The sequence below is a fragment of the Rosa chinensis genome, chromosome 4 (assembly GCF_002994745.2).
Source record: "Rosa chinensis cultivar Old Blush chromosome 4, RchiOBHm-V2, whole genome shotgun sequence".
In the NCBI taxonomy this organism is placed as follows: Eukaryota; Viridiplantae; Streptophyta; class Magnoliopsida; order Rosales; family Rosaceae; genus Rosa; species Rosa chinensis.
Genome location: NC_037091.1, coordinates 21,864,377 through 21,888,425, shown reverse-complemented (window position 1 = coordinate 21,888,425; position 24,049 = coordinate 21,864,377). Strand labels below are relative to the sequence as shown.

Genomic DNA, 24,049 nt, shown 5'->3' with positions numbered 1-24,049 from the left:
CTGCTACGGGAGTTGGTAATTATCTAGAAGAATTGGCGCTAGCCTGTGTGAGTTTGGATAAGCTTATATGAGTCTTCTATGACGTTTCTAATTTCTTGCTTGTACCACAACTGCATGATTGACAAAGGAGGGTTAGTTAAATGATTTCATTTCCGTAGAGGGCGAGATTTATTCCTTCTTAGATAGGCTTGCTTAAATGCGAGCATCCCAGATATTTTAATGATCTGCTCTACCTTAGATAGTTTAGTTTGGATTTTATTGCCGAGTTTTACTTTTGTAAGTTATGGTAGAATCTAGCCTATTGGCTATTGATCTATGAAATCAACTTATAATTCAAAAAATATAGATAAAAATAGAATATTAGTATGGTTTTGTTTCCTTTCCTTACACAAACCAAACACTAGAATGAAAACAAACATGCATTTTCTCCTTACTTTCCCAACGTTTCCAAACAACGGAAATGAAAGTTAGTAGGAAGTTCGTTTTCCTTTCCCATCGGATTTCCTAAAGAAATGATTTTATTTCCGCGAACTAATTGCGAGACCTAAAGTTATACAATATATACATTATTCTAAATTTTCTTTGTCTTTTTGTTGTTGGTATTTAATAAATGCCAAATACTCAATGTAGTAGACAAGTACTGTCAATTTCCATCGTAAACTTGCAATCGATGAAATTGACATCCAGACAAAACACCACTTTTAGTATGCCTATAGAGCAAGTCCTTACACACATGATAATGACTCTCCCAGATTATCCACAATTCTACAGTAGGCAGCCACTTGAATAGTATTTCGTAATGTAAAACTAATCCAAGGCACATTTAGGATCAAAGCAGTGCGTAGGACAGAAAGGTCGATGATAATAAAATTGCACAATTTTTCATTTTATAGCCTTATAGGTCGCTATATTTACAAGATGACATTGTCATGGTCATCGGAACTCTAGTTAAAAATTAAAATTTACAGCTTTCATCAAATTATGCGGTAACAAGGATAGTAGGCCCACCTTTAGTTATGTACTTGAGTAAAATCCAATCCCAAGCATTTTTGGCACGAGGGATTACATAGATTAACTAGAATTTGTGCCCGCGCGTTGCTGCGGGTTTTAAAACTGATGAAAGTGTGGCCTTCTAGTGAGAACTAAATTTAAAAGGATAGAGAATGTAACTGGTATGATCACTGCATAAAGTACAATATTCTGACGGCAAATCATTTATAACAGAAGATGCAGATCATGTCCTAGTAACATTACCACCAATACAAATGTTGTGGTAGTGTTCAAAAAAAAGGTTGTCATAGTTTAAGGCTAACATAGTTACAGTTGCTGCTAGAACAGCTTGCAAAAAATAGTTTTCTCCACTAACGTAGATGTTGTGGCAGTGTTCAAAAAATAGGTTGTTCTAGTTGCAGACTAACTTAGTTACAATCACTGCTTGACCAGCTTGCCAAAAATAGGTGATGATGTCTATTAGCATGTGTATGCTGAAAAGCTGTTAGCCTAGTGGTGGGGAGTTATGGAAGTTGTCCAAAAAGTTGCTTCCTCCAATTCTGTCCGCACAAAAGTGTCATGACACCTCACTCGTTTTTCTCCTAGTTGATGGTCTCTACGGAGGATGTTGCTGGTTCAATGCTGGCTTCCCTGTCATTGTGAAAGTAAGAAATTATTAAGTGTATTTAGTAATCAGATGTCATGCAAAGGTAAACTATTAACACAGATATTGGCGAAACTGAAAGATTTCTAGATTGAAGATCAGAGTACAGAATATAAACTTTAGGGTACTAATATTGAAAGGGAAGTCAATCTATTGAGTGAAGTTGCAAAGTTTATTAACTGAATGTAAAAGCATTTAAATTTATGCGACACGTTTCTATCGGATAGATGAGAATGCTTTCAACACTTTCAATATCAGCCAAGTTTGAAACCAAGTAAATTGAAAGTGCAATTCAAAAAGGGCCAAAACAGCACAGAACTGTAGAGATTGACACTAAAATCGTATTGTCAGAATATATACCCAAACTTTACAGCATTGTTAAATACATAACTTCCTTCAAACCGTCAAAAAGGGCCAAAACAACAAAGAAGTTTAGAAATTGACATCAAAACCGAATTGTTAGAATATATATCCAAACTTTAACTGCTTGCATTATAATTTACACTCATTACAGACTTTTTCCTTCAAATAATGATTATCACCAGAAACTCCAACATGTTTCTTTTAAGCGATCCTGCTGATCCCACTTACTGCGCATATCTTAAACCTGTATGTTTTGTTTTTTATCTTAAGAAACCAATAGTTCTCATCTTAAAGTTTATTACAGGGGTTTGTAGAAAATTATAAGTCTATTGATGGAGGTTAGTTTAGAAATAACAAAGCATTAGGTAAAACTTGCACTTACGTGAACCTAAGTAAACTATTAGGTCCATTAATAAATTGAAGCATAAGGTTATAATTCGCTTTGAAGGTAAACTATAAACACATATATTGACAAAACTGAAAGATTTCTAGAAACACATAGTTACATGAAATTGAAAGGGAACAGATAGTTGAAAGTGGAGGAATCAACAGAGATGCATTACAACTATATATGGCATCAGCAAGTTAGAGTAGATATCAAAACAGATGATGATCTTCATCTATCAATTCATTACAACTAAATGCTAGTGCTATAAGTTAGATTGCTTTTGATTTTTTCAGCTATTGGGGAACTGATAGTATTTTTTGCTTGCTACTTGTACCAAGTAATTTAGTTGCCTTAGTATGCTTACTTGCATGAAGAATAATTCTTACTTCAATGTTCAAATTGAATAGATAAAAGAAAGAAAAGAAATGATGAGGACACAGGTCTCAGTAAAAAGAAGAGAAACCAGAAACCAAAAGTTACATGGCAGTCGTGAAAAAAAAGTAACAAAACCAGAAAAGCAAGAAGCAATACTCAGTATAAATGCCATACCATGTCTATCCTAATTTATATCAAAAAAAAAAATTTAAATACTATGATTCATTCCCTATTGCTATCCCGAGCTAACAAAGTAATTTGCCTTTTGGAGTTTTGCAAGCTTCACTTCATCCAAATACAAAGACTGCAAATTGATATCTAAATTAGATAGACATTGATCTATAAATCAGTAATAAAACATGGATATGTTAGGCCTCCAAATATTGAATGATCACCAAACTTATGCATTGCAGGTCCTTCTCTAATTCAATTCTTCTACGTAAATCAGTTGCCAAAAACAAAGTTTTTAGCACAGAAGTAATTAGTCCATGATTACTATTTGCTATCAGTTAATAATCACTGTCATAGTAATATTCAAAGAGTGGAATTACCATACAAACTGATTCCAAAGTCAAAAACTATACATGAGTATGTAACTTACAAATCTTTACATCAACATCAATGAAAAAGTGCAGCTGCCTTGAAGAATTGATATGCTAATTTCAAGTAACTAAATATGCATAATCATATATGCTTTTAGTCCAGAAATTCATCTAACAAATCTCAACACAAATCCATGGTGGTCATACAGTTCAAAAAGATTGCTATACTTCCATGTTTGGCTAGCAATTCTCTCAATAGCATATCCTGTAGTTGAAATTAGCTCTAGAAAATCTTGACTTCTACTTTTGGAAAGGTAAAGAATATATGATTTGATTGATTTGGTACAATCAAATATAGTAGCACAGATATTATCCAAATATATATATATATATATATATATATATATATATATATACAGATTTTATCCAGAGCGGAGCTCCACTTTGAAATTAACGTGTGAAGTTCGAGTTTTGGATAACTTTTCGGTCGCATATCAACATCTCGACCGTTCAGTTTTTAGGTATTAGTGTATAGATCATCTCTGCAAATTTTCAGTCAAATTGATGATCATTAAGGTATCTAACTCGATTAAACCAATGGATAGACTGAATCTGTTAACTTGAACCGTACTAACTTTAAGGCAAATATCAATGTCTTAACAATCATCATTTCGGCTGAAAATTTGCAGAAACGATCTATACACTAGCACCTAAAAACTGAACGGTCGAGATGTGGATATGAGACCGAAAAGTGACCCAAAACTCGAACTTCACACGTTAATTTCAAAGCGGAGCTCCGCTGTGGATAGGATCTGTGTATATATATATATATATATATATATATATATATAGAGTAGCACATGTATTACAAATTACCAATGATGCAGGTTATCCATCAAGCCAATGCACAAATTTTAGAACGTCCTCAATATCATATCCTCCTATTAAAGGAAACTTGTGTTTAGTGTGAGATTAATAGCACAGTGTATATGAAATCAGTGCCCTTTACCTTGTAGACTGTGGGATCAAGGATGTTTCAATGTGAAACAAACCTTATCTCATTCAATGAACCCTGTTTATCTCATATCATACCGTCTAAACACAGCTGCAAAAGGATTTCCACCATAAATTAGCAGATGATTGTAGATTTAATAGGATAGTCTCAACTCTCAAAGTTCATTTTTTTCAACTTTCCAACAAAAGACATTGCAGTTTGACATAGAGAGGAAACTAAAACTGGAAAAACATAAGTATCATTACTCCATTGTAAGAAAAAAGTAAACTTACATGCAATTGTTTCGAACAGGTGCATTGGGGTGATAGATACCTAATGATTGAACAAATTCTCCAAACTCAATAACCCCATTGCGCTTGACATCAAGTAAGTCAAAAATCTAACATAAATCGAATTCAGTATGTAAACTATTTTGTAAAAAAAAAAAAAAAAGATGGATATGGAACACAACATATAGCTTGGATGCAGATTGAATTAATAGACCAAACTATTGCTTTAAGAGATCCTGCACTATAGTAGTATTTGTTTGTCAATTTATTGCAAGTTACAACTAAGAACCATTGATTAAGAAAACAAAAGCAAAACTACAAAACCAATTACCCAGATTTCTCTTCTCCTGCCTCAGCCCAAAACACATTAATGAAGAACGATGCTCTTCCTCCTCACATCAAAAACCCAATAACCCAGAATCGCCTCCCTCCTCCTTGCTGATGACAAACCCAATATCACAACCCTAAACCCCTGCATCATCGAAACCCCAAATCAGTCACATAACCAAGATATCTACATAACTTGAAAATCTAGATAGAAATTGAACACAGAAGCGCACACAATCACCCACAAAACCAAATTCAAATGCCAAAAAAATCCAGATAGATAAACCCACATTCATATGCACCACCCACCCAGAAATTGCATGCACCGAAATTCAAAACCCAATCAACCGTACCCAAAATTCAAGCTTACCTTCCCTTTTCTGTCTTCTTTCCCTTCTTCCTCTGCTCTCTTCGCTCTCTCTGTCTGTCAAAACTCCATAGAGCAGTACGGCAGGTGTCGAGGCAAGAGACAAAAGGCAGGGGCAAAATCGTCTTTTCACAATGTCGGCTTGGCTCGAGCCGGCACTGTTACTAAGCCGATGAACAGTTAACTGAGAATTAGTATATAGTAAATTATATGATCACCTGAAAATTAAAGATGGCGGTAAGTTTCATGAGATTAGTCTTTTCTTGTGTCGGTGCTGTTATTTCATGCAATTCATACACTTAAATTGATTTCACCAAAAAAAAAAACCGTTAAACTTTAATAGAAAGATCTATGTTGTAAACTTTTATATTTACGGTTTGTTTTCTTTTATGACCAGTGAAATATAGTAAAATTCTGAAATTGAGTTGTTTAACATGGTAGCAGACAAGTTGGCTATGTGTGGTGCAGATCACATTGAATTGTCTTAGTGGGATGACCCCCCAAAATTTATTGCAGATCTTGGTTTGAAGTACTCTTGTTTTCTGTTTTTTCTATTATTAATGTATTTGTTAACTATTCAAGTTGTTATGTTTTTCAGGACAATTACAAATTCAGTAGATCTCAGCCATTGTTATTTATAGACAATTTTTTTTAATAATAAAAATATATACTTGATGTTATTCAATCAGCTATTTCAATTGATGCAAGTGCATGTCGGTGCACGGAATACTCTCTATTTTTCATGAGAGTGGTTTTGGCCTAACTCCTTTTGTACCTTCTTTTTTATCAATAAAATTTCGAATAAGAGCGAGGATTTAGACCTTATTTCACTTTTATAAAAAAATTTAAAAAAAAAGGTGAAATATGGTAAAATTAGTTTTTAGGAAGGAAGAAGAAGACTTTGTTTAGGACAACCCGTAAATCCATCTATACGGCTAAAAAAATTACAAATAAAACCATTATGACGCTAAAATCACTCACACAAACAATAAAGTACTAATAATAAATGTCACAAGTTTTTTTATTATTTTTTATTATTATAAATGAATAGCAATCATATTTTTGTATAGAAATGAGATCCTCTAGATCGAGTTAGAGCTTTTGATGCTGACCCTGTCCTTGATCATCACAAGAGTTCGTTTTAGGCCAGGGTTTCAATCATCAGTTCTTGTTTTGGGTGGCTAGAGCATAATTAAAACTAAAATTTAAAATTTATATTTTTGTTACGCTGCTTTTTCACTATGTTAGATTAACTGTTAGGCATGCAACACCTTGCATATGAAATATTTATATTAAAATGTATAATGTATAGATACAAAAGAACTTGATTAACAGAGTAGTTTACAGCAGAAGCATAGATCAAAGAATTCATCGTACATTCAAGTGATCATTTTACGACTTGCATTCAGTAGGGAGTCCCTGGGGAAATCTCTTAATGTCAGAGCAGTAATTATAGATCATGTAGTTCTTCTGCACCCATCTCAGCCTCCCCTGCTTCGTTGTGTCGAGATCTTCTGTGAGCCATTCATTACCAGGTATTTTAGAACTTGACGATGACGATGACGAGCTGCACGAAGATGTTTTGTTAGTCCTTGACCAAATACAAGCCTTGTCGGCATTGAAGTTCCTGTAGGAAGCAGTGAAAGGAGCTTTGCTCCAGTCTGTCTTCACAAGCCCTCCCCTTGTTGCCCAATCATCAGCATTCCAGAGACTAGAGGTTAATCTCATTGGCTGGTTCTTTGGGAATGGAACTCCAATTGATTCCATGTTCTTGAACTCTCTAATGGGAGTTCCATCCACAGAGAAACTGAAACAGAGCAAATACAAAAGTTAATCTATATTCGAGAATCATATGCAGTATGAAGTTTATTTCGTTCATCGAACACAAAATATGAATTAATGGGTTACTTACACAATGCGCTGTGGATTCCAGAGAATGGAATAGGCGTGGAAATCAGCAGTTGGGTCGAACCAGAGATAGAATTGTTGCTCTCTGTTTCCTTTGCCTTGGGTGAACACATTGGTGTGAAGAATGTAAGGGTCACCACTCAGGTTTCCCAAGAACTCAAAGTCTATTTCATCCCATAATGATCCTTCTGAGCGTAACTGCAAACATTAACAGAAATTTTGTCATATAACTCGATCAGAAAATAAATAAGCAAATCAAAGTGAAGATCATATTCAAATTCAAGATGAAAAATCATACATAGTAGGCGGTGACAGTTCCAGCAGAGTTCCCAGCAACAAGCTTGAGCTGCATATCGATTTTGCCGAAGAGATATTCATTTTTGGATTCGAAACCAGAGCCAGAGGCTTTGTCGAGCGTTAGAGTAAGAAGTTGGCCATTGTTGAGTATCTTGGCTCGGCCATCTCCCCATGTAATTTGAAAGTCCTGGTTGAAGTTACCCGCAGAGGCAACCATAACAAGAAGAGGTAAAGCAAGCAGCAGCAGTGAAAGAGCAGATTTGAAAGAAGCCATGCTTGTTTTGGAAGTTGTTGTGGGATTAATGTAAATGGCATGTGGTATATATAGTAGTGGAGGCGGAGATGAATTGACTGGGGAATTGTGAAAAGTAATGAAATATCTGAGTAAGCCGCTTAGCTGTGCACAGGTAGCAACAAACTCATAAATTATAGGCAGGCGAATTGGAATTTGGAGCCCAATATTATTGCAGGACGCGTTTTTCTATTCAGTGTTTTCCCGGGTAGGTGATGGTCCCAATTAATCTTTAGGCCTCCACCAGCTCTTACCAAAACTCTTTCTCACTAGTTCAAGTTTTAAACCACCCCACCCACCGACCTTAGTGAGCCAAAGGCTATCACAAACTGGTCAAATCAAACACGCAAGAACGAACCAGGTACCAAAGAATGTCCCAATTTGATTTTCTTTTTCATGATGGTTTCCAGATAGCTGAAGTAAACAACCGCGTGATATGATATCGATCACTCAACTAAAAATGCCTTCAAGGCAAGCCCAAATGCAGAATCTCCTTTTGACTTACCTCCTCAGGTTCTCAAAATTGCCACCTTACCAGACCATTCTCGAATGATTTTTCGCCATTAGTCATTTATATCGTATGTCACCATCAAAATAATGACATTGTCTTTGACGAGGCATACGAAATCATTCTAGCATATTTGATTAATTTAATTTTTGAAATTTTGAGGTGCTATGTTTATGTTTAAATTAGCCAGTTTTGGTGTTGGTCCTGGTGATGAGGGAGGATGAGAAATTAAGTTGGAATTAGAATAGGACACTTTTTTTTTTTTACAAGAAAGAAAGATTTTGTTAATCTCAAAGCTAGAACGACACATACAATAAATTTATATACTTTTCCTCAAAATCAGTGACCAAGTAGGTAAGGGAATCAATACAGTTCTTAGTATAATGTTGCTCACTCATTCGAAGTGAGCATATAAAGGCCAAAAAGGCTCTAATCATCTAAACAAATAAATGAATCATCCACCGCCAATGCCCAATGCAATTGTGGTACGAATGAAAAATTCTTCGATTACATGATTATACAAAAGTTTTTCGTATTTGCAATCTCAAAAACCAAGCACATCGAGGTCAAAGGAGAGAGTGCAAAAACACCCACCCTTGGGAAATTTCTTTGATCCACCTCAGTTGAGGCCAAGATGAGACCCAAGACCCTCACCCCGACCCAAAGAGAAGCAGGCCAAACCCACCAGGCCCAATATTGGCTGAAGGCAATGCCGACCAACATGGAGGATCCGGCTGCCTATATCGCCACCAAACCGTCGCTGCCACTGCTAGGAACAAAACTGTCGCTGACACGCTGCTACTAGAATGTTGTTGCTGGGATCAACACCGCTAGATTAATTCACAAAGCTGCTGTTGAGATGGCGAAAGATTACTGTAGTTGAGAATGATACACAAATTGCTGCTCGAACGAGGATTGCTGCTGCATTGGGCTACGATGCAGGAATCGACACACAAGCTGTTAGGATACCAACCTCAATGAAATATAATGAATTACCAATACCAAATACCAAAAAAAAAACAAAAAAACAAAAAAAAGACTGCCCAGAATATAACGAAATACCAAAACAAAACACCAAAAAAAAAAAAAAAATTACTGCCACAAGGCACAATATAATGGAGTACCAACCTTATGGATTCAATTGTATAGCCCAGATCAAAGAAAAATTCCCACGATCTGGTCAAAGAAATTTCCATGCCCGCGACATATAGTAAAATACAAAAGGCGCGGAGAAATAAAAATGAAAAAAAAAAAATACAAATTATAATCAAAATCCAGAAATTTTTTTTATTTTTTATTTATATTTATTTTTTATCGAGATCACACTGCATCCTCAAAGACTTTTTAGGTCCAGAGAATAATTCATGAGGGCAGGTCATGTCAAAACTCCTCATTTGTCATTACCACCAAAAATAGATTGAGATTTAAACTCCAATCAGCCTCGGTGGGATTCGAACCCGGGTGTGTTGGATACTCTTACCAACTCGACCACCTATGGTAGTTGAAACCCAGAAACTTTTATTATTGTCTCTAGACTTTTTATACTCAAATCATGTGTATTTTATATTAGATCTTACGTTTTTAAAAAATTGAATCAAGGTGTGAATAATAGTCATCAATCTCCTACAATAATAGTGATTTGTTAATAAATATGATCATTTGAATTGAGGGTTTGTATTGAACCAAAAGAGACATACTTAAGGTGACCATTGGAAGACTTTCCCTTTCCCATCTATCTCCTACCAACCCAGGGTTTCCTATCGTGTAATTGGGCGAGCGATTTAGGCATGTCTTTTGGTTAATCTACTTGGGACATATGTTTGAGTCCAAAATGAATATTTGGAGCAGCCCAAACCTACTTTTGTTCGATCAAATCTTAATCAAAATAGAATTTCCAGATCAGAAGTGACCCATGGTTCAGGTTCCGCGAGATTTAGTGTTTGTGAGGCAATATTGTCTCCTCGTTAAACTGGGAAAGAGGTTTCCTTTGCCTTTAAGCAGGAGCACTTGCAAACAAAAAAGAGAACATCAACCTTTATGGATTGTCCTTGAAAAACTTGTTAGTTACATCGCTACTCACCAACTCATTCAGGCAAAGTAAGACCGGAAAAAGTATTCCCCAAAAAGTCTCAAAAATACCATTGACTAATAAAAGGGTCATGTTGAGCTAAAAATAAATAAATAAATAATAATAATAATAATAATAATAATAAAAGAAGGGTCATGCATATATTGAATGCTATGGAAAACTGAAAATTAGTATAGTAAAATAAGTTGAGGTTCATCTGGTCAAGTAGTTTACTGGTCTTACCATTATCTTTAAAACTGTCGTCTGATTTGAAGTACTACATTATTTGTGCCTTACTATTCTTAATAAGCTAGGATAATTCTATAATTGCATTTGCCTTTGATTAAGATACCAATTTATACTTCAAAGATAAATTATGCATGTCAACTCTACTAATTGGCCAGTCCTTGTCAAAAAGTTGAATCATGTAAGAGAGACTGTTGATATCTGAAAGGGCATTGTTTGCTCATATTAGCAGCCTAACTGGAACTATACCTCCCCTGTTGGTATCTCAAAAGGCATTATTTGTTCATAGGAGCAGCCTAACTGGAACTATACCTCCCATGGTAGGTAACATGTCCAACTCGAAGATCTTCGCATTGGCATATAATAATAAAGTTGTTCATAAGAAAAAATAAGGAGCATATTTGAAAAAAAAATTTGACAGTTAGATTCAACAATTATTATTATTATTATTTTTTTTTGGAGGAGAACGGAATCAAGTTCCATTAATATAACGACTTCTCACGGTCAAGTTAGAGGAATTCGAAAATCCCTCATATTACATTTCAATGACCAAATCAGACTGCATATAGCAGATCTACTAAAAAAAAAAAGTAAAAAAAAAAAAACAAAAGCAAATTAAAGACTCCTACACTTGTTTCTGGTGGCTTTCTCCGGGTACCTCACACAGAATGCTATACCACCCGAGGTACGATTCAACTCCTGGTCCCTGTATCAGGGACACAATGTTAGAGGGGTAAACCGTACTGGACGGTTTACGCCTCTCCAATGTCTGAGTAAGATACTAATATATAAATGAATTGAGTAATAGTAGATAAAGGAGTTATTACCCTCAAAAGGTGGTTGTGCTGATAATTTAATACTCGAGCGTGGGAAAGGGGTTTCCCATCTTCTCGAGGTGGGACGCAAGTTGTTCTTCTGCAGTTCTGTCAACTTTCTGATGTACAATCAGATGGGGTGAGGTGATCAGGCCCGGGGCCCTTGGTGTTGGAAACGTTGCCTCTGACGAGCACCAGCATGGTGGGTCATGAACCCGGCCCATGGTATGGTGCCTTAGGTGTTCCTATGGGTACCAGCTAATTGTGCCAAAATGTGGTGACATCAACCAATATCTACAAGTCCCCCAAGTTCTCGTTCAATAGATGTTTTGAGTGGGGACTTGATAAATATAGGCACAAGGTTTAGCACTGATGTGCCGGTAGGGAGTCCCCCAAGTTCGTGTGCAAGAGATGTTTTGAGCGGGTTGCTCTACAGATAGCTAATCTACAGGCACCCGGTGTGACCTATTAGGGTTAGACGGAGCCTCTAGTCCCCGCTGGGGATGGAGTAAGGACTTAAGCCTTTAGTACCCATTGGGGTTGGTGAGGGCTTGAGCCTTTGGTACCCGTTGGGGTTGGTGAAGGCTTGAGCCTCTGGTACCCGTTGGGGTTGGAGTAAGGGCTTGAGCCTTTAGTACCCGTTGGGGTTGGTGAGGGCTTGAGCCTCTGGTACCCGTTGGGGTTGGAGTAAGGGCTTGAGCCTTTAGTACCCGTTGGGGTTGGTGAGGGCTTGAGCCTCTAGTACCCGTTGGGATTGGAGTAAGGGCTTGAGCCTTGAGTACCAGTTGGGGTTGGTGAGGGCTCGAGCCTCTGGTACCCGTTGGGGTTGGTGAGGACTTGGTGCATGCTGGGCACGTGGCATGTATGATCCGGAGGGTGTAATAAATGCTCGCCGCCTCTAGTTCTGGCGGTTGGCTTGCTCAAGGAGTTAGTGGGACACGTGGCGTGATCCGACAGTTGGCGACGCTTCGTTATCAACGGTTGTGATTGCAAAGGAGTTAAATTTAAGAGGGAAAACCTCTGTTCCTCGTTTTTATTCTTCGAATACTGTAGAAAAACTCTGCCGAAATTTTGCGCTGGTTTCTGATACCACTGTGGAGAAGAGGGACAAGCAGCTGACTTGATTTCGCGGAAGGCTAAACCAGACTAGTGACTGTAGTAGTGCAAGGTAAGAAATCGTTTCTTGGCTTGTAGATAAATCTCATTTTCCTTCTTTTATTTTTTTTGGGTTTGTGGTTTGAAACTATCTGGGTTTCTAGGATTTCGTTTTGTGTAAAGAATGTGGTTTTTGTTTACCTGTGAACTCTTGTTTGTGGTACTAAATATGCTCATTAGTAACTGAATTTGCGTTTTTCAGTGATAGATAGATGTAGGAATATGTCTAGATTTTCTGGGTTTGATGAATATTTGGGTTTTTTCTTTTGGTTTCTGGGTTGATGGTAGTGGGGAGTGATCCACACTACCACGGGGCCCTAGATCTGGGTCTGGACTGATTCCCCCTTCTTCTGATTCCAGGTAGACTTGAAGACTAGGGTACCCGTAGGCTAATAGGATGGAATCAGAAACAAGAGCCACACTTGGAGGAGAGTCGTCGTATCAAGCCTCTGAGAGGCAGGTGGAGCAGGCCATGGATACCTATCTGGCTAGATGTGGTACCCACGGGGGCACCGGGGAAAGGAGACTGCTTCGTCAGCTGGAGTAGTATCAGTGAGTTCAGGGAGTGAGGGAAGCAAGGGTAGTGAAGGAAGTGAGGAGGTTTTGGGAGGGCTTCCGGGTACCGGAGAGGTGACTGTAACGATTCCCGAAGGCGCCAATACGTAGGTACATGCTGGTGGATGGGACGACCTGTGATGAACCGGGCAGGAGCATGACAATGAAAGAGATAACCTCCGTGAGGCTGAAGTGGGGAATACCTGACTAGGTGGAGCTCAGACTTCTTGGTCCCTGAGAGTTGGCTTGTAACCCTTCTCAGGGGTAGGTAGCACTTTACGAGAACTAGCTGCACCAGGGGTTATCCCTACCATTACCGAAGCCAGTTCAGTACCTGCTAAGGATGCTTAACCTGTCCCGAGGTCAACTAACCCCTAATGCGTGGCGATAACTCCTGAGTATGTTGGTAATGTGGGACCTATGCAAACAGGGTTGGCTAACTATAAATGAATTCAGAGCAGTGTACCGGGTCGCATACTCTAAGAAATAAGGAGGAACCATGACCTTTAACGAGCGGGACTATGAGCCGCTCGTTACCGATCTACCCACGTTGCAAAGCAAGAAGTGGAAGAACAAGATGTTTCTTGCTGGGGGTAGGTGGCAGATAAAGAATAGGAAATGGCAGGCTACGGGAACCTTTCAAACCATCGAGGACCAAACGTATGTGCTATTGGAGGTGGAGAGGAAGCGCATTGCTAGGGTGTACTCCGTTTGGGCTGATGGTGAGGGGAGGGGTTCCTACAGATTCATCCGGTACTCCATACTTGATAGGTTAGGTTTAGGGAGAGTACCCGGTGAGGAATCATCCAAGAGTTTGTAATTTTTTTATATTTTTTTTTTACCATATAACCGAACGGGATCTTGTTTGTATTGTAGTTAAAGTGCCGAAGAGGAAACCCAGAAAAGGCAAGGAAGAAGATAAGATGGATGATCTGAAGCTGATGGACAGGTTGCTGAACCAAGGAGAGGAGGCTTTGAAGATCGACATGGACCTGGGGGGCAAGACGATTAGGACTTCTATTGAGGACATTCTGCTGGAGATACCTGACGAGGGGTATGGTGAACTGGATCCCAATGCCCAAATAGAGAAGCGAGAAGGTCTCGTCGGGCCCGAGACTGTAGTAGAGATTGTGGGCTTGGAGAAGTCCAAAGGAGTTGGGGTGTCCCAGGGGTCCCAGGCCTCCTTGTCGAGCTGGTCCCTTGATAGTGTGGGAGTGCTAATCCCAGGGGAGAAAAGGAAAAGGATTCATCGGCACCGTCATCGTAGTGGTGGCAATGTTGAGGTTACCTATACCGGGCAGGACTTAAGGGCAGAGGTGAAGAAAACCAAAAAGGGTCACCAGGCCCCTCTAGAGTCCACACAATCCCTGGGGTTGCTGTCTTCAGCGGTGCCTATCATCCTCAAAAAACAGATCAAGCAGCTACTCTCTGAGTACGGTGTGGCAGACGAGAGGTTCGTGAGAGCAATGCTCGGGGACCTGAAGGACATAGACCTAGACTGAATCTGGGCCCAGGATAATACTCCATAAGAGAACAGGAAGCTGGCGAGGGAGTCAATGATGCGGGTATGTATTTGACGGTTGTATTTTGTGCCTTCATTTTCTTTCTAGTGTTAATGGTACCGTTATGTTATTACAGGAACTGTTTAACGTGTACGCCATTGATGCGAGCGAGAAGGATACTAAGCTGAAGGAGAAGGTGAGCAGTCTCTTCGGGCAGGTCAAGTACCTCCATGAGGAGAAGGTGAAATTGGAGAAGGAGCGGGACTCATTGAAGAAGCAAGTGTCCTCCTTGGCCACTAAGATTGAGAAGCTGGGGGAGTTGCAGAAGAGAGTTTCAAAGTTGGAAGGAATGGTCGAGGAGCTGAAGAAAGAGCTGGAACCACTTCAAGATGCTGAGGAGAAGGCTAATAGCTAGAGAGCCAAGGCAGAGTTCTTGGAGGGTTGGGTTCCCGAAGAGCGACGCGAAGCCATCTAGGAGTTCAAGGCTTTGAGTGAGCTTGTGGAGATGCTGCTGAGCGCTCAAGGCAAAGCAATCATCCTGAAGTACCGTGAGTGGGTTGCAGTCGGGTACATGGATGAAGCTAAGTTCAAGAAAGGCGCTCTTGAGAAAAAGAGGAAACAGCAGGAGGTTGCATCCAAAGGAGGTGCCGGTGGATCCTAGAGTACCGCTCCAGATCAGTAGTGTTTAGGGACCAGAGTACCTATGATACACACACACACATACATAGTAGAAATTGTCCTTGCTTTGAACAATGGCTTGAAGAGCCAGTGCCCAAGGTTAATCCTTAATTCCTTTGCCTGGTAGTCTACGCTTTTTGTGAATGGTAGTTTTTTGTAACTTGAATGAGAATTTGAAAGGAATTACAATTTCTAGGATTCTATGCCTCATTTTAAGCGTTTGTGCTTACATTACTTATTACTAGAATAGAGTAAATAACAATAGCTGTGTCCGGGAATGCCCGGTGACAGGTAAAAATGTAAGAAATGGTCTGAATAATTCATTTTTCCATTCAAGTACCATATGGTGGTTAGTACAAAATGAGTACCCGTTGAGTAGCTTGCCATAACTGGATGGTCAAAAGCAAAAAATCTAGGACAAGATGCTCCGGGAGCTACTTGTAATAGTAACGAAGGCGCTATGTGTTCCATGGGTGCCGTGATATCACTCCGTCCATGTCCCGGATGTAGAAAGTTGCGGGGCCTGCTTCTTCCACGATCTCATAAGGACCCATCCACAAAGGATCTAGTCCTCGAGGTTTTGGGTAAACCTGCTTCATGACCCAATCCCCCAACTTTAGCGTCTGAGACTGAACCTTGGCATATTTATAGCAAGCTATTCTTCTTTTGTTTGCGAGATTATGCATGTGCGCCACATCCCTTCGTTCTTCGAGTAAATCAGCATCGAGCTGTAGGCCCTCCGCGTTGGTACCCTCGTCGAAGTATTCGATCCTGGGACTTGGGATTTGCGTTTCAATGGGAAGGACCGCCTCAAACCCAAAAGCCATATAGAAAGGGGTCTCTCGGGTAGCCTCTATCGTCGTGGTCCTATTAGCCCACAATACCTCAGGGAGTTTAGAAGCCCAAAGACCCTTGGCCTCATTGAGCTTCTTTTTCAGTATCTTCTTGATTATCTTGTTGATAGCCTCAACTTGACCGTTGGTCTGGGGGTGAGCTGGGGATGCGTAGAGGATTATAGTTCCTAAATTCTCGGTGTAAGCCCTAAGTTCATTGTTGTCAAACTGAGTCCCTTTGTCCATGACAATGGTGTTCGGGACTCCAAACCTGCAGTAAATATTTTTCCACAGAAAGTTCTTCACTTTCTCCTTAGTGATAGCAACGAGAGGTTCTGTTTCTACCCACTTTGTTTGGTAGTCAACGGCTACAATGGCGTATTTAAATTGCCCCACAGCTGTAGGAAGCTTACCTATCAAGTGCAGGCCCCATTGGCAAAAGGGCCAAGGTGGAGAGAGTAATAGGCGGTGCCCTTGGAATATTCGCGTACATTTGACACTTGTGACAAGAGCTTGATATTGTTTGAGCTGGGGCCGACATTGTTGGCCAGAAGTATCCGGCCCTCAGGGTCTTATGTGCAAGAGACTAGGCCCCTGCATGGTTGTCGCATACATCAGCGTGTATATCCTTCATTATCTTGTGGCCGTCCTCGGGTGTCACGCACTTGAGGTTTGGGGAGCAGTGACCTCTTATGTATAATTTTCTATCCATGATTGTGTAGCGAGTAGACCTCAATTTGAGTCTCCTAGCCTCGACCTTGTCGTCCGGGGCCAAATCGTCAACCATGTACTTCAAGATTGGATCCATCCAGGAGGTAGTGTGGTCTACCGTAAATATTTCTGACACCGTTTTAGAAGTGCTTGGCTTTTCCAGTATTTCGACTTTGGTAACCCCGTACACGGGACTTGGAGAAGTTTCCGCTAGCTTAGCAAGGGCATCTGCTTTGTCATTTTTTGCTCTGGGTATTTGGGTAATGATGTAGGAGGTGAATCTCTGAATTAGTGCCCGTGCAAGGGCCTTGTAAGAGGACATATGAGGCTCTTTTACCTCGAAGTTACCGCTGACCTGATTCACGACCAACTGGGAATCGCTGAAGATATGAAGGTGCTGGATGCCTAGTTCCTAAGTGATCTGTAGACCCGCTATGAGTGCCTCGTACTTTGCGACATTGTTGGATGCCTTGAAAGCAAACTTGAGGGCATACTCGTAGACCTGATCCTTTGGGCTGATTAGCAAAATATCGGCGCCACTTGTCTTCCTGTTGGATGCGCCGTCAACGTATAATCGCCAAGTGCTTGGTAGTTGTGGGATTGGGGTTGGTGGTTTAGGTGTTCCCGTAGATGGATCATGAGGGGGGATAAGTTCAGAAATGAAATCTGTTGCTGCCTGGCCCTTAATAGCCGTCCGGGGCTGATAGCTAAATTTAAAGCTATTGATTTTCCTTATTCTCCTACAAATATGTCAATTGAAATATAGGGAAATAAGGGTCTCCTGCAGAGGATTAAGTTAAACTAAAAGCTTCAACAAAAGTCACAAAACGTGACTGCAGTTCCTACTGAACAGCAGTCAAAAGACAAACTACGAATCTAACCAAAACAACCTAGAAAAATATAAAAATTTACAGAGACGTACTAGATTTACAAGACGTCCAGAACACAAAATTTGGTGAATTTCGGAGTTGATTTTCTATGGAAATAAAATACAGAAAAACAGAGAACAGAAAGAAAAATGAAATTGAAGCAGATTTGAAGTTGGTTGATATCAAGATAATGAAACTAGCTAGGAAGGAAGTATCCACCCCCAACAATCACACACAACACACTTTGTCCAATTTACTACCAATTAACTTAGTTGAAGACGCTCAGATTGGCTCGATACGCTTGAACACAGCCTATTACTCTTTCTTACTTTGTATGCTAGGAAAAAAGTGCTCTACACCTAGACTATTCCCAAGCAATGCAACCTGAAGGTACGTTTATTAGATTTAACATGCAGAGATCATTAAGTTTGAGCAATCACTAGGCATCGCAATTGACTTAGAGCCTTGCTAAACCTAGGGTTTTGTTTACTTGCTAGTGAAAACTACCAATTACTTCTCTAGACAATTTGAGGAATCCAACTATGATCCAGGCATCAAACAATCAAAGTATTAGAACCCTAGTATGCATACTAAGTAGGCCTCCAAAGCATACAAACATAGAATTCATCAATGAGAAATCGGTAAACAAAACCTCAACTTTATTAATTGGAAAACAAATTGAATGTCAAAGCATGTTATGGATCATGTCTAGGGCTTCAACTGCTCCCTAACTACTGGAAATTTAGTTACACATAATGGGAATCAAAAACAAAAAGGAGTTCATGGATAAAGAAGACAAAAAAAAAATCAGAAAATTAGAAAATACGATCGGCGATCGATCTCGGAAATTCCAACGATCGATCGTTTCTGGTGTGATTCTGCAGTCTTGGTTCTCCTCCAGCTCTGGTGCGTCTATGCTTCTTCGTATGTGAGATGATCTGGTTCTTCAACGTCCAAGGAGAGATTTTATTCCGTTTGTAACTCTTTCCTTCTTTTTGTTTGGGACACTCACTCCTTGGCTTCAACGATAATCCCCTTAGTTATGTTCTGATTGATTTAGGATTAATTAACATCATTCTATGCAATAGAAGAAGTGATTACACGCATTTCTATGCATGTAATTGTATCTAAAACACGATAAATTAGTTAGTCCTCAAGTCAATTATAATGTAATTAATCCATTTTTATTTACTTGTAGGAAATAAGCGGAGTTGCGGAAATCGAAAGAAAATGACGCGAAAATTGAGCAAAATGAAGTTTCCAATAAAAGGAAGAAATTGTCAATGTGGGTCAACCGTGGTCAATGCCGATTAAGGGAGCGGAATCCAAATGCCTTAAAATATGAGTAGAAGTATATGGAGAAGAGAAAAGGAATGAAAAAGAAGAAAAAATGAAATGAGAGAGTCATGATTAATTAATCAATGATTTGATTAATTAGTTATTCATTTGATTTGATTAATTAATAAAATCATGATTAATTAATCATGTTCAGCCACAGTCATATTCAGGTGCAGGCGGTGCAGCATTAATCAAAGCTTTGTATAATTAACTTGAACCACTTATATGCTAGCATGTGGCAACAACCCACTTTTCCTCTATCTTCCCACGTGACGTTATCCTCTCAGCTTCTACTCTCTTCAAAATGGCAGCCACCACCTTAATTATGAGGATCTCTTCAAACACACGCAGCATATATACCCATCTATTCCTCTGAACCTAATTCTGCCGCACACACCACCAGACCCATCCCATCCCTTCTTCTCTCTTCTTCTCCAACAGACAACACTCCACCACACCACCATTTTCCTCCTCCTCATATTTTCACCACCACCTCACCAAGATCTATTTCTCACCTCACCAAGATTCATTCTCCATCTCACCAAGATCCATTTTCCTCCACACCAAGATTTATTTTCCTCCTCACTAAGATTCACCTCACCAAAATTCCATCAAATCCTCATCAGTTTCTCAAAGGGATTTCAAGGAGCTTCAAGGGATCTCATCTACATCAAGACTTGAGATTGGGTATAGTGGGAAGCCATAAATCAAGGCTTGTCATAATTGCTCCATAGCAAATTGTGACTTGTTCTTGTTACTTTTCACTCTTCTTCACCTTTACCTCTTTAATTAATTGATGAATATTGTTGTTGATTTGTGGATGGGTTGTGAGTAATCTATTTAGGAAGCTAGGGTTTGAGCCCTAGCATGGATTTAATGTAATAAATATGTTTTGATTTAATGGTTTTCAATTTCGTGTTTGGCATATGTTCTATTCTATAATATTTGGCTTAGATGCATGCTTAGGAGCTTGATTAACTCTTGAATGTATAGATGATCATGTCTAGAACAAATTAGGGGACCTAATCACTTCTCTAATTTATGGCTAGGACACTTGTTTAGAACATGGTTAGCTACAATACCAATTTCGATTGCCGTATTGGATAGCTTGGGAACCTTGATTCTAGGACTCTTCACCTTTTGGTGCAACTAGAGGCCCTAACAAGGCTCTAGATTGTCCCAATTGAGTTTCTACGACCCTTGATCCGGAGTAGGAATACCCTTTAAGGAATCTATTGACCCATGAGCCTTGAAAAGCCTTGGGTACGGTTCTTGATGCCATTATGAATTGAATGACCATTGTCGGAGCATATTTATGCATTAAATTTGGCTAGGAGGATACTCGAGTGACCTAATTTCCATTTCTTGATTAGTTTCTATTATCTTTATTTTTAATTTTAATTTTAATTTTCAATTGTTAATTTTATTTTCTTCGCAATTAAAAAAATCAAATTTCACAAACCACTTTCACTGTCCATACCATTTGGTTGTGAGCTTCCGCATTTATTTGTAGTTCTCTTGACCCATTTTAGGCTTGGTTGTTCCGAGCCGGGCATGTAAATAGCTTGGTGCTATTTTTAGGTTTTGTTTGTTAAATTGTTGGTGACTTAGTAATCGGCATAACCAAGGATTGTAGTTAGCTTTTCAATCCCAGTGGTACGATAATTTCGGGTCTAAATATTTCCCACTTCTTTAATGACCGTGCCCTTATTGCGCGTAAGTTGCATTTAAGCACTCAAATCAAATGGCGCCGTTGTCACTTGCATTATTTTCTTAATTTTAGTTAATGTTTCTTTGTTTGTTTAGATTTTAAAAAAAAAAAAAAAACTGTTTCTTTATTTTACTTTTCTTATTTAGATTATTTCCTACTTGTGTGTTTGTTTGTTGAGACATTGTGATTATTTCTATCGAAGTGACGGGCCTTGTATTACTTTGTAGTACATGTAAGACATGAGCATCGATAGCGATCGTCACTTCCCTTGACTTGTTTTCTAGCCTTTTATTAGGTTTCCTACTTAGTCGTTAATTTCTTGAGTTGTTGGTTTTCATCATTTCTTTGCGTTTGTTATTTTATTTTCTTGTTTAATTGTTGTCTTACTTTCTCTTCTTATCCCCTCTCATTCATTATAAAAAGTGAAATTGGAGTCTCATTGCCTATTTTTGTGAATTCTTGAGTACTCATTACGTGGTCTCATTTTTGTTCCAAGGTGTATGAACGAAGCATCCTCTTCATATCAACCGATCACTCTTAGAAGCGGAAGGGTATTGAGTGAGGACACTAGAGGGAGACCAAGAAGGAGGATTCGAAGGCCATTAGTGACCGAGAGTGCTCCACCTCGAGTTCTTGATCAAGAGAGTGTACCTCTAAGACATTCACAAGGAGAAGTCAACATGGGAGACGCACAAAATCCTCCCCAAGGCAAGACTATGAGGGAGTATACTAGCCCCACTATTGTTGATCACCCTTCTTGCATTGTACTCCCTCCATGTGACCATCACTTTGAGATCAAGCCAACTACATTGAGCATTCTACCCACATTTAATGGCATGGCTTTGGAAAATCCTTATGACCACATTGCGGAGTTTGAGCAAGTGTGTACTACTGTTCAACCTAATGGTCTCACTTCTAATGGTTTGAAGCTTAGATTATTCCCTTTCACACTCAAGAACCATGCAAGAAAGTGGTTGAGCAAGTTGCCTCCTAGATCAATACGTACATGGGTTGAGATGCAAGAAACTTTCTTAGGAAAGTACTATCCTCCTTCAAGAACTTCCAATGTTCGAGATGAGCTAATTGCATTTAGACAACACCCTCAAGAGAGTTTCCATGAGTGTTGGGAGCGCTTTAAGGATCTTGAGATGTCATGTCCTCACCATGGGTTAGAGAAGTGGTTTCTTGTGGAAAAGTTCTATAGAGGATTGATGGCGGACCAAAGACAAAGAGTTGACACTTTTAGCGGTGGAACTATTGCAAGCAAGCTTCCCGATGCTGCTTGGGACAGATATGAAGAGCTTTCACTTAATTCCCTTCATTGGGATGATCATGATGCAAGGAGACAACAAGCACCAAGCAAGGACAACACATCAAGCCGTGGTGGAATCTATGAGGTTCAAGGAACATCATCCGGGCCTTCTATCCATGAGTTCAAGAGGCTAGAAAGCAAGATTGACCAATTTCTAAACCAAGTGAACCGGAATCCTCCTCAAGCTCAAGTCAAGATGTCAACTTCTACATCATGTTTGCTTTGTGAGAGTCTAGCACATTCCACTCAAGAGTGTCACTTATCATCCAAGTTTCCGGACTTTATTGAAGAACAAGTGAACCAAGTGGGTAATTTTGTGCCAAGGAACCAAAGAAATGATCCTTACTCTAATACTTATAACCCCGGTCGGAGGCATCCCAATTTTTCTTGGAGAGACCAAGGAGGTTCATCTAGTGCGTTTCAAGGTGGAAAGCAAAGCTTTAGAGGTGGCCAAGGTCAAGACTCATCAAATGTTGCTAATTATGGCAATGCACACCAAGGAAGCACTCATTTTTCACAATATGGTCAACATGGACAGCAAGCATATGGGTCTAATTCTCAAGGCGAATCTACCTCAAGTCAAGGATTTCATGGTCAAAACACCCCTCCCGGCTTTACACAAGGTATTGGCTATAGTGGTAGCAAGTTTCAAGGAAATCCTAACTCATTTCAAGGCTCCCACCAAGGTGAGAACTACAATTCCCCTCCTATTCTTCAAGGCATTCCTATTCAAGCTCCAAGTGAACCAAAGAAGCCTAATTTTGAAGACTTGATGGGAGAGTTTCTCAAGGTTCAAACTTCTACTAATGCAGATACCAAGCAAAGCATCTCTTCACTAGTTCAAGGGTATCAAACTCTACAACAAGGCATGGCTAGATTAGAGGTACAAGTGGGCCAAATGGCCACCAACATGAGTGAGAGACCAAAAGGAGCCTTACCTTCACAACCGGAGCCAAACCCAAGAGGAAAACTCCATGAATGCAATGCCATCACCACCCTACGTTCGGGAAAGGTATATGATAATCATGTTTACATGCCTACATCTTCTAGTCTCCATACAAATCCTTTGTTTGATGATGATGTCAGTTTGCATTCATATGGGGCCAAGAGGGAAGAAAATGTACCTCTTGGCCATGTTGTTGATGATAATTTTCATTTGCATCATGATTCTTTATATTACAAGGAGGATGGGACCGGAAGGGAAGAAAATGTACCTTCCAGTAAATATGGAGTGGGTGATGTGACTTTGAATGCCAAAGGAAGAAATAAGGGGGTGGATAAGGTAGCCGGAGGGGAAGAAAATGTACCCTCCGGAGAATCTATTCTTGGTAAAGGTTATGGTTTCTTGTCATTTGAGAACAATGCAAGCAAATATGGGTTGATTGATAGTGGCAAGGAAAGAGTTTTATTGAGAAAGAAGACTTCTAGGGATGAGGATGTCTCAGACCCTAAATTAGACGGTGAGGCCATGAAGGCTAGGGACCCATCTAAGGCCAATGACACCTCTAGGAAGGTTCTTGATGACATTAGACCCACCACTCATGAGTTTGAGCCATCTACTTCTAGAGAAAAAGAGGGGAGGAATAAGGAGGAAGATTTACATATGCATGGTAGCTCTAGGGATAGGAGTGGTCCGGTCTACTCATCACTAGGCGAGGCCTTGAGGGCTAAGAACCCTAGTGGGACCGTGACTACCCTTAGGGGCACTATCGGAAGTCTCACATTTGATCCACCTCTTGATTTGAATGCACCGGAGCCACCACTTCCTTATCCTAATGCCGCAAGAAGAGATAACTCAAAGAGGGGTAAGAAGAAGAGTGGCTTGATGAGGGAGATACAAGAAATATTTAAGAAAGTGGATGTCAATATCCCATTGATGGACCTCATTCATCAGGTGCCGGTGTATGCTCAATTTCTCAAGAACTTGTGCATGAATAAAAAGAAATTTAAA

At 39.6% G+C, this 24,049-nt stretch overlaps 2 protein-coding genes and 1 long non-coding RNA gene across 3 annotated transcripts; all 3 read right to left on the bottom strand.

Moving 5' to 3' along the window:
• Positions 1-1,273: 1,273 nt before the first annotated feature.
• LOC112196249 lies at positions 1,274-5,424 on the bottom strand. Its single transcript, XR_005810485.1, has 4 exons — positions 5,304-5,424; positions 4,610-5,078; positions 4,332-4,427; positions 1,274-1,641 (listed from the first exon to the last, which is right to left on the bottom strand). It is a non-coding gene; the product is annotated as an uncharacterized LOC112196249 (long non-coding RNA).
• Positions 5,425-6,572: 1,148 nt separating this feature from the next.
• On the bottom strand, positions 6,573-7,999 carry LOC112200930 (probable xyloglucan endotransglucosylase/hydrolase protein 23). The gene is made up of 3 exons (XM_024341938.2): positions 7,507-7,999; positions 7,213-7,406; positions 6,573-7,107 (listed from the first exon to the last, which is right to left on the bottom strand). The coding sequence occupies exons 1-3, from the start codon at positions 7,777-7,779 to the stop codon at positions 6,693-6,695; spliced, it is 882 nt and encodes a 293-aa protein (XP_024197706.1). The 5' UTR covers positions 7,780-7,999; the 3' UTR covers positions 6,573-6,692.
• Positions 8,000-15,782: 7,783 nt separating this feature from the next.
• LOC112198985 lies at positions 15,783-16,698 on the bottom strand. Its single transcript, XM_024340060.1, has 2 exons — positions 16,571-16,698; positions 15,783-16,428 (listed from the first exon to the last, which is right to left on the bottom strand). Exons 1-2 carry the CDS (start codon positions 16,696-16,698, stop codon positions 15,783-15,785), a joined length of 774 nt encoding a protein of 257 aa, XP_024195828.1.
• Between the last annotated feature and the right edge of the window lie 7,351 nt (positions 16,699-24,049).